Raw genomic sequence first — 13,959 nt, 5'->3', positions numbered from 1 at the left:
GGAAAGATTATGACTTTTGTGCACATAAAGGGCAGTTAGTATCTCAAAGATCAATGTGAAATGAGAGTGAAATGCTCCGACATGCATAAATAGCAACTGAACGTACTGTAGGAAGTGGAACTGAAAGCCCTCAAGCTTCCCACTGGAAATAAGATTTACATAGCCTGTTGGCAGGTTTGCAGAATGATTTGAGGATTTGTGGCGATCACATCCCAGTTAATGAACAATGCAACTTCTAATAAGCGTAGTGGAAGTATGCAACAGAGGATTCAGCAGAATTAATTGTCAGGAAATTATAGAAAAAATAGCACAGGGACCTGAAGAAAACAGATTTCAAGCTTTGTTTGTTAAAATAACTGTCTTAACTAAAGATTTTATGATTATTATTTTTATAAAATGTAGGGTACCTAGAGATTCTGCTCAAATGTAATACTTTCAGAAAATATTTCAATGGCCACCATTAATGCAAATAAATTATTGTTTTTATATTCATCCTAAAGAGATCCAACAAACACATTTGGTTTGTCTTCATTTTAAGCAATCCAAAAAAGTGCAATTGTGTAAAACCGAGAAATGCATAGAGCAGAATACCTGTAAGACATTGTAAGTAAAATTTTAATCAAAATCCATTAACCAAACTTGGAAATCAAGTGATCCTAATTTCCACTGGTTTGGAAAAAAGTTTAATTAGGATTTGAATCATGTTTTTGGTTGTTAGGTGCACATGTACTTATTCTTACATGTAATATTATTGCCCAGTGATATTAATAATTATATAATCAACCACAGGGAATAAGATACGTCATCAATATCAAAATATTTAAAAATAACAGCAAAGTTATACAGTTATATGGATTGGCTGACTGTAGTACCATTACCTACCACAAGATTATCCACAAACCACAAATGCAGACTATGACCTATGCACTGTATCAGTATAACCACAAACAGCATCTGAAGGGTCAGCTTTTTCTAGCATGTTCTACAGCTGCATCACTGTATATGATGATGTTTCAGTGACAATCTGTCACTGTCTGCACCAATGTTGTTTAGGCCATTTCATAGATCTATGATTTAAAAAAAGTGGAAAGAAGCACTTGCACCCATGCAATCAAAAATGTTCTAGACTGTTTTTAATCACTTTGGTAATTCATTATATTTGGTTCCCAAACATACACTGCTGATAAGGAAACAAAATCATCACATAACAAAAGAGATGCCATGTCATGTTCATTCAACAGCACAGAAAAAAATAAAACAATTATGTCATACTAAAATGATCACAGAGATATGAGCGAGGTAATAAGTTTAAGTAATAGTTTGGTCTACAATATATGCACCAACAAACTAACAGTACAGAGCATAGTACAGCAGAAAGCTTATACCTTTATTGAAAATGTACCCAAGGTCAATACATTAAAATATTTCATCATTTAAATCTCCTTCTGTAATGCATTGCTTGTAAATGTATGTGTGTATGTGCCCTTAAAACAGATCAAATATAGTTATTGCTTAAAATTTCACCAGCAAAACACAAGTAAGCAAATTAGTCAAAGGATTTGTTTTAGTAATGTACAGCATTTAATATGTCAACATTTTTCAGAATGATTTAATCTCAGACAAAGCACCATCTTTTAAAAAATACTTTGCATATAATTCCAGTTAATATCTTCTCATGTCTGCTTACGTGCTGACATTTTCTATTTCCTTAAAGAAACCCTTTTTATTTTTTTCAACAGATTAACACAATTCTTTTCAAGATGCTTTCTATAAGTGAACCTCTAAATATGATATATCAGCAGGGATTTACTAAGTACTGAAGTACAGTTCCACCCACTATTTGTCTGTTTTGGGACCGAAATGCAGTTTTTTTACATTACCTACACATGTTCAACATGTAACTGCTATGGAAAAGTCATGTATACTAAAGCATTTTACAACCATATGATCAGTTTATATTACGTTATATGTATATTATACCTTTAGGATATTGTTTATGATTAAAATATTGTTTCAAAAACATGTAATCACATCAGAATATGTCTCAACATGGGAAGCCAATGCAATCAAACAAAAAATATGATACACTTCATGGATGATGGATATATACAGATAGCACTTGTGATAACATGCCTGACAGGTGTCTTCATTTCAGTATATAACTCCTAGTCTCTCTTCTTTAAAGGTGCTCAGGTTTTGAGACTTCAGGTTTTGAACAATTAGATTTCTGGTTAAATCCTCCATCTCTGCCAGAAGTAATAAATGAAGGACGCTACACAGGTGGTTTCAAACACTTTCAGTATGTGTACACTCAGGGTGACCATAATATTGCTTAAGTTTTATATACATAATATATGGTAAATAATTGTATTTAGCTTCCTCTTATATAGCCATACACCCAACATACATCAATTAACATTATTTTAGCAACACCAGTAAAAAATAAAAATAATATTGAAACACAGAAGCATGCAAAGATGCATACTAGGAATAACAAGAGGAGACATAAAAAACATATTTATTATCTAAAAACTAATATGGATCTGAGAAAACAAACAAAAGTATGTGAAATCACTGAAAGAGTGAACATTTGTAAATGACAATGGGCCGGACACACTGCAAGAACAGACCACTAGATGCAGTTTTTGTATCATTTTTGCATTAAGTGACCAGGTTTCACATATAATTGAGCACTGGCAGGATGCATTGATCAAATGCTTTTCTCTTGAGGCAAGTGGGTAGATTTCCTTTCAATAGCATGCTGTTTCTTCCAAATACACTCCATTACATTTTCACTCTTCTTTCGATTTCTTCCATAATATCTCCATCTGCACTGATTTGTTGTCCAAGATAAACATAACTTTTGACTTCTTTGAGTGTCTGTTGATCTACTTCAATTTTCTTAGATGTAACAAAGCTGTTAAACATGACTTTGGTTTTACTCTGGTTCCTTTAAGGTCCAGTTTTCATACTTGGATCTGCAAGTTCTTCCCAATCCAAAGTCTTGAACTCTTCTTCAAGAGTTGCTGTGAAGTGTTTTGGAGAGATTGTGTCTCCTTCACGTACTCCTTTACAAATATTCATCTTGTCATTGTCTTGGTTGTGTGGGAATGTTGATGTAGAATTGTTGTAGATTTATTTAAAACAAGTTTCCTCAATGTTTTGTTTTCTTAGAGGTCTGATGACTAAGTTTGTATATATTGAATCAAATGCTTTCTTGTAGCCAACAAAGCCCAGGCATGGAGGAAGCTCATATTCTTTGCATCTTTCCAATACTTCTTGCACAACTTGTATATGATCCATTGTGTTACATCCACTTCTGAATCCTGCTTGTTCTCTTGGTTGGGTGAAGTCCAGTGTGTCTTGCAGGTTAATATAATAATATTATTCACTTTGTGAAAGGTTTTGCCAAAATCTTTTCAATTTCTTCTCCAGCTTCTTTTAGGATATTCACTGTGATTCCAGGTGATTTTCATTTTTTTCTCTTCGTAATGGCAAAGCCTACTTCTTCTGGAACCACATTTGATATTTCACTTGTGATTATTGAGACCTCTTCCTCTTCTTTACTGCTATCATTACTAGTATATATGTTTTTGTAGAATTCTTCCACAATATATACAAACTTATGGTCTGTCATTACCACCTGCTGAGCTATACTGTTTTGCAAAGTTATTATTTGTAATAATACCATCTACAGGACCTTGTGAAAATAAATCAACTGCTGACACTTGCTATTACAAACAATAACATGTATACTTGGCTTGGATAGGTACTGACATAGTTTTGACACACATTAAACATGCCAAACAGTTAACACAAAATCTTGAGCAGTATGGAAACCAAGATGTATTTTTGGCATGTTTTAATCAATGTAAACTCTAATAACCTCAAAAGCTTAATAACACAGTGTCTTTTATCTTTTATGTCCTTGCAGCAGAGAAAATTATTTTCCTTTTAAACTTTTATATATTATTATGTCTACAAACATGCTCTGAGCTCCATATTCTGGTGCTAACCCACCGAGTACAAAATTTTCCAGGATAATTTTTTCTCAGGTAGTTGAAAACAAACAATGACTTTATCGCCAGACTAACAAAATGTACAACCACTATTGAAATGGTCTAATTGTGTATGGCATTATTTCTGAGAGGAGTGACTGAACTAGACATAAAATGTCACCCATTTTGTTAAGCTTTCAACAGCCTTCATTTAGTTTGAAAATGTTTTTTTTTTTAGCACATCCTGAAAGCTCTAATCATAGCTTTTGATGGTTGCTTATGATGATACTATACAGAGTGTTTCTAAATGCAGAACATGAAGCACTCTTTTCCTCAATTTCTTGTATCTGTATTTAGATGTAGGTCAGGATGGCACTGTCTTCGATTTACACCTTCCTAAAATTAGTGTTGACCAGCTGCTTTAGATTCCTGTACCACACAAAGTAGCACCTGTTAATGGGAATGTGTCTCTTCATGAGGGCAATGGTTTAGATACCATAACTAAAAACAAATGTATTTGAATAGTTTAATGTGCTTTAGCATAGGTAATTAATTATTTAACCTTATAAACTTTTACTACATTGTCTTCTACAGTATATAGTAAAGAGCAGTGAGGACATGGTAAAACCACAAGAGAGTAAAAAGAAAGTTAAGGTAAATGAGTGCATAGGAAAACGATGAGAATGACAACATAATTATGCACATTTATGATGGTGTCAAGGTGGTATTAGTAACATCAATGTCCGAATGTATGTTGACGCCTTCATGAGAATAAATAACAAAATGTCCAGCAGTTGTTGTGAAGAACAAACTAGTTAACTTAATTTATAGTTAGTCAAAAGAATATTGTAGACACTGTCAGGGGGAAACACTACTGATGCTAATCACCTACATTATCCTAATCATCACATGTTCTGCCAAGACATTGTTAAGCAGAAACTTTCCTTAGTCTACCAAACCTAACATCTATCTTCCACACTCTAAACAGAGACAGCTACGGTGTCCTTCAGTGACAAAAAGTAATTACATTATTTGGCATTTGATATTTGTAAGACTGAATGAATGAAAAAAAGAGAAAATAAACAGAAATAAATTCTGCAATTCCATCATCTGACTGCTTCATTTAAATCATTAACTAAAAATGAAAACATAATTATAGATTAAACATTTGCTGATGATTCAGGGCCCAGAAAACTGAAAATGAAGACCAAGCAACACTGTTTACCTTCAGGACAATCTTATAGTCCTACAGGAAATATGCATTACCTTTTTCAAAACGAGGAACAATAACAACAAGTGTTTTATACAAAAAAAAAAAAAAAAACAATGTAAATGTATTAATCATGTTTTTAAGAAGTACTCTTCAACTATAAGGAGAGGTGTATGAAGCATATGTATGTGAATTGTTTGAAATGTGAACGGTATCCTAAAAAAGAAACTTCCAAAAAGTTTGTAGAAAGCATTTTCGTGTCTGGCTCATGTGAATAGATACGACAGAACACACTAGTTTTGCAATTCATTCAAACGGACACAAGTATTGCAATAAGAAAAAAAGGCAGTCTGCGCTGAGACATCAAAGAAATGTTCAATTGCAAAGAGACATGAGTTTTGAAGGAAAGCGATTACATTGGTAAATGGTCCACTCACCCCTTTGCTGAGCTCGAATGCATTGCCATAGCAACGCTATGAGTGCTAAAACCCAAATCTTTTTCATTTTGAGTTTTGCTGCTGCTTCATCACACAATAGTTACACGTCTGACGGACACACTTGTGTGCTGCCAGCCCAGCGCTCTCAAACTGGGAGGAACGTCGGCGGAGACTCGCGAAGTTCAAAGAGGAAACGCCCCCCCACCTAGAGAGAGGGGCTCCAGAGCAGAGAATACATACATACATACATACATACATACATGCAAACATACATCATGATTTTTTTTAGGTACGTATACACACAATCTATATCAATTATAATAACTTGTAATAATCACTTTCAGCTCTTAGAATGAACCGTCACTTGTAGGAGACAATCTAATTCTTGTATGTCTTAAATCTAAAAATGTTTTAAAAAAATGAATCTAAAAAAGCGTACTTATATAATATATAATTTTAAGAAACAATTTCTATTTGCATTTTCTTTTATATTGTTATTGTTAACACCGTATCTTAAATCATCCCTATTAAAATGTATATAATTTATGTTTCATTCGTGATGACTACAAACTCTATTATATGTATTCAAGTTACTTAGAGCTTGGTAATGAATTAATGTGGACTCTATAGCTCCTTCTAGTGTTAGACAGAAGTACCTAGCGTTTGCTGTGCGTCAGGTGAACTGTATTTGAAAGTGAACTTACGTAGCAAAGTACAAATCACTACAAGGTCAAACTAAACCTCGTAGGTTTATATGCTTACGTGAAAATTAACATTACATGTGATGTCCTATAACAAAAGTACATGTACAGTAGCCTTTCCACAAAGATGATCGTAGTTATCCAATTGGACAGAGTGATAACCACCTGAATCTAAGAAGTAATAATAATAATAATAATAATAATAATATACACACACACTTATTTATTTTAATATAAATAATGCTAAAATGATACAAGCTGTGTAACTTGGCTTTGTCTTCATTTTTATTCTCTCGAAATAGACAGGAGAGTTTCATTCTCTCACATTTCTGTAAGCTATCAATCACCTGTTGCATGCACTCATCTGGGTGGATGATTTGAGTGTCATAAGGATCCAAATTTGAATTTTAAATTCCTGTTGGTGTGCTGTGGACCTTATTCCCTCTGTTTTTAAACCCCAAGATTGACGTGAGTGGTCTATAGAGTTTGAGCTTCTCATGAAAACTGAATCGCTCCCCGTGATCACTGGTTACTTAAAGCAGCTGGTTCCCCTTGGATCCCTGTAGCCTATAGCACAATTGTATTCTCAAGGTATTGAAAGAAGACAAGAACTAAATAGACTTGAATATGTCTTTCCTGAAGTTGAGCTGGTTGGGAACTCAAGCTGAGCTTTTTCGACTCATGATACTGAGTAGGTACAGATTTACTCAGGAAGGTGATGAGGAGAATCTACATTTTGCCCAGATGGATGAGTTGGACAAGACCCGTGCGGAAGGCAGAGAAGAGCCAGATGGATGCTTAACCTCCACAGGTGCCCGGCATTCTGAAGCTTCTCCCATTAGCCCAGCCGGTGCAGCTTTGGGACCTGTCCCAACTCACATCACAACCTGGGAGGCTGGCTGGAATGTCACCAATGCAATCCAGGTAATCCTCACTTGCTGTGTGCAAACAATTATAGAGAAACTTTAGTGTTTTATATCTGGACTGACTAAACAAATAAATAACTAGAATCTAACTTTGATGGCCAAGCAGCTTTACAAAATATGTCATACATATAGTTATAGTTTACATTGTTGGTTTTCTGTTATACATTATTAGTAGTAGTAGTGGTAGTATTTGTTTGTAGGTGTTAAAATTATATTTCATTTTCATTTTTAAACCAATATACATCTTTGAATGTTTTAACCTTCAAAACTTGATTGCTGTGGCTACATGTGCAGCATGCAGGGAAATATATTCAGAAAAGTCCAAAAATACTATTAAAATACCTGTTACATTAACCATTTAAATGCACTACTTACCAGCTATTTTTAATGTTCGTTCTGTTGCTTTTGTTGTTTTTGTCTTATGACAAAAGTATAGTATACAATAAGGTTTGTCAATGCATGTGTGTCATATGTTGTTGTTTTTTTCATTTTTTGGTGTGGAAACATGGTGCTAAAATATCTCAGGATGCTGAATATTTCCAATGGTTTAACATTATTATCCAGAATGCATGGACACTAAGTGAAATCATTATTTGAATATTGTCAGCTGTTTTAATTCTTTTTTTTTTTATTTGTTCCAATTTATCATCCAAAACATATTGGCTGTGTGAAAAATAAATATTTGATTTCCTAAAAGTAATTTAAATACATAAACTGAGCACAGCATTATCTCTTTAGATGTTGTTCCCTGCTCTGGCACCAGACTGACAATAAAATATACTATCCCATCACAAATGAGAGAAAGCATTTTCTGTCCGGCGGCTTGCTTAGTTTTGCAAGGCTGCACTTTTATGTAGAACCATATTAAATCGAATGTAGTTTAGATACAGTAGATCTATTGTGCCACTTACAAGAATAGAATTAAATGAGGTCTGGTTGAAAGTCTAAAAGCCAAACCCTGAATTATCCAAGAAAATAAAGATGTAGATTGAGCTGATAGATAAGGCTGAATCTTTGTTGTTCACTTTCCTCAGGGGATTTTTGTTCTAGGATTACCGTATGCACTTCTACACAGTGGATACCTCGGTTTGCTTCTGATAATCCTGGCTGCAGTGATCTGTAGCTACACGGGCAAAATCCTCATTGCCTGTCTGTATGAGGAGAATGAAGAGGGGATACCTATCAGAGTTCGAAATACTTATGAAGATATTGCCAATGCCTGCTGCAAACAGCTGTTTCCCCGACTGGGTGGTATGATAGTCAACATGGCCCAGGTGGTTGAGCTGATAATGACTTGTATCTTGTACCTGGTGGTAAGTGGTAATCTTATGTACCACAGTTTCCCCTACATGCCACTCTCTCAGACAGCTTGGTCAGTAATCGCATTTCTAACTTTGATGCCATGCATGCTTATCCGCAACCTCAGGGTGGTGTCCAGGCTCAGCCTCCTTTGTTCCATCGCTCAGTTCATTATCACCTTCATAGTCATCACCTACTGCTTGACTCGGATACCTTGCTGGTCCTGGGGGGGGATGAAGTTCTACGTGGATTTTGAGAAGTTCCTGGTGTCCGTGGGGGTCATCATATTCAGCTACACATCTCAGATCTTTCTTCCCACCTTGGAAGGCAATATGGAGAACCAGGGCAACTTTGGGACCATGCTGACCTGGACCCACTTCTTCGCCTGCATCTTTAAGACTGCCTTTGCCGTCCTGGCATTCCTCACATGGGGTGAAGAAACCAAGGAAGTGATTACTGACAATTTGCCCACCACCCTCGGGGTGGTCGTTAACCTTTGCCTGCTTGCCAAAGCCCTCTTATCTTATCCTTTGCCCTTCTACGCAGCAGCTGAAGTTTTACAAGGCTGCATTTTTAAGTTAGACTTGACGCAGAAGAGCATGCAGAACAGAGCTCTGGCCCTGCGCGGCGGCCTCCTGCTGTTCACTGTCCTCATGGCAATGTACATGCCCCACTTCTCCCTGCTGATGGGTTTGACTGGCAGCATGACGGGAGCTGCTATGACCTTCCTCCTCCCTTCGCTTTTCCACCTGAAGTTGAAATGGACAAAACTGGATTGCAGGGTTAAGGTCCTTGATTTCTCCATCTTAGTTCTAGGGTCCCTGTGTAGCTTATCTGGAGTAATATGTTCCATTAAAGGATTAAGTGAAGTGTTTGGAAAAAGGTAAAAGTGGTCACTGCACTCCTTAATGGTTAATTGAAAGTTAACTGTTTGCAAGACATAAACTTATAATCATGTTTACTTGAAAAGAAATGTCTTGAAATGTGTTTCCCAGGTAAGCAGTGTATTACTCATATGATATAGTTTAGATAATAATTTAAATAATGAAATCATTTTCAATTAAATATAATTTGTATAACTAAAATGGGATAACTTTCTCTCAATATAAAACATTAAAACACATCTTGGCAGTCATTCTGATCTGTCTCAAAATGTTTTTTTAGAATAAAGGATCTTAAGCAACCAATGCAAGAAAGTGTGGCTGAGTTATCTGATAACACATATTTTATGTTTTGTTTTAGGTTTCCAGGATATTATAAGTATATATAGTATTTTTTTAATTTGTGTTACATTAACAGGCCTATAAAGTGTACCTAAGACTTAAATTGAACTCACTTCAAGTGAAGGATAATAACTACTTTGGACCTATATACAGAAAGTGTAAGATAAACTCTTGGCAGGATTTGCAATACTTATGTGACATATAAGCTGCATTGTGCAATGTATGATATTGATTTCTTAATGATGCCTTCTGTCCGTAATAGCTTCTGAATACATCATTCCTGTATAATTTATCTGAAGTTTCTTGGGATTAATGTGTTAATCAATGTGAAACATAATTGCATTTTTAAGAAGGCATCTAAAACGATTGAACAAAACTGCTTGCTTAGATTTCTAGTGTTTAAAGGAAACAGATGACCTCGCAAGATTTGTTTTAGTGCTGTGTTTTTCATCCTGCATTTGAGTCAAATGTTAAATGCATCACAGGTAGGTGAAACAGACAAATTCTATATATATGTATGTATATGTATATATGTGTGTGTGTGTGTTTATGTATAAATAACTATATAACTCCATATATTTGGATTCAAATAAATAAATACATAAACTTTGATGCTAAATTATCCACACATACGTAATTTTAGATTAAGTAAGATTTCAGGGTAATTTTCTTTTTCTTTTTTACTCCAGTGTGATCTCTAGCATGACCACTATATATATATATATATATATATATATATATATATATATATATATATATATATATATATATATATATATATATATGTGTGTGTGTGTGTGTGTGTGTGTGTGTGTTTGTAATTACCTGTCTACCTATACAGGGTGGTAGAGTTAAGTTCATATTGGAAGGAAATGCTGGCATGACTGGCTGTCAAATTGGCATTGCTACCAGTAGGACAACAAAGGCTAGGTCTGAAACCTTCAACCAAGCTGGAGCTTCCTGGAGCAATCCACTAACTAGTGTGCTTAGGAGTTGTTGATATTTTTAGTAAACATACATAATTTTGCTTTCCAATTGGTGGTCATGCTAGACACTGCACTGGAGTTAAAAAAAAAAAAACAGAAAAAAAAGTGAATCTAAAATTATGCATGTGTGAAATATTAGCATCAACCTTTATTTATGTATTTATTTTAATACAGCTATGTATCACAGTGACATAAAAAAGTAATACATTGATCTAAAAATTCAATTGTACACATTTTGAAATGATTGTTTAAGTTAAACTTACCTTATGCTTGAACAGTGAGAAAGCCACATAGAATTATAAAGTTTACATTTGAGAATGATATAAAACTCAACACAAATACCCATATTTATGTAAACAATATTCATATTAAAAAAGTCACAGAAGGTGTTTAAAGGTCCAATCTACAACATCCAGCACTGACAGCCTTGAGAGCTTATGTAGTGTAGTGTAATGTTGTAAATATAGTATTATATTGATTAGATTTCAATTTTGTAGAACATCTATGTCACATCGAATAAAAGTGTCTGTCAAATGATTATATAATATAAAATATTCAAAAGGTATCTAGCACACATTTTTTATAATGTATATGCCACTGTCCAACCATGGTGATCTACAAAACCTTTCTTTTTATGGTTTTATTACCCTTGAGTTCATTATTTTTGTCATGACACATTTTTAAAAATATATTATTCACAACAAATGACATATGAACCAACCAATGAAACTTGGGCAAGATACATACATTTATTAAACAAACAATATCAAGATATTAACAAATCATTGCTTTATTACATAAGTCAGACACCACATTTCACTCAAATAAAATGTCATCTGATACTAATTTGCATACCAGTCTCTGCCTCATTAATTTACATGGCATCAGGTGGACACCTGATTATTTTTTATCTGGCTCAAAAGTCTTACATTTTATTTTATGTAATTAAACTCACATGGAAACCCCATTACCATTACAGGTATGTTATTAATATGATAAAAGCTGTAGCAATTGTACTGAAATTTTGGTACTTTTTCAAGATAATTGTATGTAAAAAAATGAATGATTTACCTGCTTATTAAAGGCATACACATACAGTTTATGCATGTATTTGGATTCAAATCCTGTACAGCACAACCCATGTAAATCTGTTTATGACACTCTTTCAAGGATCTTTTTAGAGAGTCACGGGGGGATTGCAGGGAAATTAAGGTGCATTAAAAAAGCAGATGGTATCAATTATTTGAATCTCCTAAGGCACAATTGCATTAAAATATGTAATGTAATGTCTGTCTCTGATGCAGACAAAGGCAGCCAGTGACCATTGTTCCTTGGAGTTAAATGATTAAGCATTCCAAGGTTTGATAATTTAGTGACAATAAAATGTAAACAGCTGTTATCTGGACACTGGGTACCTTGGCATTCAAGTGATCTATAGGCTAATGTGGAGGATCTGAATGTATAAGGTCCTGGAGTGGTGCATCATTGTAATGACTCAGACAACAGCAGAGGTGGACCCAACTGCAAGCTCTCATACAGAGGAAGCACAGCTAACAATACAAAGAGGATATCCAAGAGACAAGGTTTAAAGACAGTCCAGGGGTCAATAGATGGGGCAAACAGTCTGAAACAGGCAATCCAAAGGGGTGGTCGAAAAGCAAAGGCAGGAGGTCAGGAACACAAGAAAGTCAATAGCCAGGGGTAGTGCTTAGAAATGCTACAGTGAAGGAGACAAGACTTAGCAGTGACTGAAGCACAAACAGGGGTTTAAGTGCAGGGCAGAGTGGAGTCAGTGGAGCTGGTGGGGAGAGGTAGAACCAGTGAGTGCAGAGGGTTATTAGAACAAGTGCACATGGTATGTAGGAATGTTAATTGGATGATTGCAGGGTTAGTATTCAGGGGATGTTGACCTCTGGTGGTAAACAGGGGAATTGTGGCTGACAGGTGTGACAAGCATACAATACCTGCTACCCAATTGGTGTACCTAAGTGGCTACTGAAAACAGGAGCTCAGTTCTAAGACTATAACATTGTGATTGTTTGTTGTATAATGAGAGAAACCTGTTCTCCCACTGGGTTTAGGTAAAGAGCATATTTGTAGTGCTGTAAAAAGTTGGTGTCTCCTTTCCTCTTAGGACTATATTTGTTATATATATATATATGTAATCTCAGTATCCTGGAATTAATACATGTTATGTTTGTAAATCTTTTAATATATACTTTGAAACATAATTTTCAAGTTAAAATAAACTCCCTATACAACATATAGGGAAGTGTAATGGCCAATATTTTTGGATTTTGGATTTGGATTAAAGTATTGTTTGAGCATCACAAGATTCCTCCAGGTGATGTGTGAAAACATCAGCTACAATCCATACCCACAGATCTTCTTTGCAAGACAGTTCAGACCAGGAAACAGAAAAGTCTAAAGCCTTACAATGACTGACTGAATATGAAAAAAGCAAAAGCAAAAATCATCCTTTCATTTGGATTTTTATTTAACTGTTGTTTAAAACAGATTAGTTTTGTTTAACTTTCTTAGGGATTTATTTGGCAGATGAAAATATAGATTCTTACAGACTCAAGAGAACCCACTTATCTGTCTAACTTCCACTGTACAGAATAGCCAAATACAAAAGAATGTCTAAAGAGCATTACCATGAATCAAAGTGTTTCAATTGCCACACTGACTGTTAAACATAAGTACAAAATTCAGAACAATGCAAATATTTTAATTTTAATTTTTATATGATTTGTATCCCTCACCCATGGTGACAAAAAAGAAAACAATATTCAATATGTTTTTCTAAGGAACTTAGACTTTACAAATCATGTGTACAGATAATAGATGTATTGTAGGTTTAAGATAAGTCAATGGATCATTTTACCAACAAGGCCTACAATTGGAGACTTTGTGTTCAGCAGAATACAGTTTTGTCTGCTTTTCAATACATTATTGTTTTGTTTAATTTATAGATTGAGTATCAATAAGACTTAAGACTTAATAAGACATATATATATATATATATATATATATATATATATATATACTCACCTAAAGGATTATTAGGAACACCTGTTCAATTTCTCATTAATGCAATTATCTAACCAACCAATCACATGGCAGTTGCTTCAATGCATTTAGGGGTGTGGTCCTGGTCAAGACAATCTCCTGAACTC

The 13,959-nt window shown here is 34.6% G+C and overlaps 2 protein-coding genes across 2 annotated transcripts in view; one reads left to right on the top strand and one right to left on the bottom strand.

The window, feature by feature from the left end:
* lama2 (laminin, alpha 2) overlaps positions 1–5,781 on the bottom strand; it is a 208,555-nt gene extending 202,774 nt beyond the window's left edge. Inside the window, exon 1 of the mRNA XM_066699351.1 lies at positions 5,646–5,781. Within this exon, the coding sequence (XP_066555448.1) occupies positions 5,646–5,712 (67 nt within the window). The 5' untranslated portion in view covers positions 5,713–5,781. The remainder of the gene's footprint in view (positions 1–5,645) is intronic.
* Positions 5,782–7,027: 1,246 nt separating this feature from the next.
* On the top strand, positions 7,028–9,458 carry LOC136758939 (vesicular inhibitory amino acid transporter). Its single transcript, XM_066713704.1, has 2 exons — positions 7,028–7,270; positions 8,307–9,458. Exons 1-2 carry the CDS (start codon positions 7,028–7,030, stop codon positions 9,456–9,458), a joined length of 1,395 nt encoding a protein of 464 aa, XP_066569801.1.
* The last annotated feature ends 4,501 nt before the right edge of the window (positions 9,459–13,959 follow it).

The sequence above is a fragment of the Amia ocellicauda genome, chromosome 1 (genome assembly GCF_036373705.1).
Source record: "Amia ocellicauda isolate fAmiCal2 chromosome 1, fAmiCal2.hap1, whole genome shotgun sequence".
NCBI classification, from domain to species: Eukaryota; Metazoa; Chordata; class Actinopteri; order Amiiformes; family Amiidae; genus Amia; species Amia ocellicauda.
Note: the sequence above shows the minus strand (reverse complement) of the source record. Positions and strands in the feature narration are given on the sequence as shown.

Coding starts and splice junctions, on each gene's coding strand:
- LOC136758939 (XM_066713704.1), top strand. CDS start 7,028: ATGATACTGAGTAGGTACAGATTTACTCAGGAAGGTGATGAGGAGAAT. Junction 7,271..8,306: donor ATGTCACCAATGCAATCCAG/GTAATCCTCACT, acceptor CACTTTCCTCAG/GGGATTTTTGTTCTAGGATT.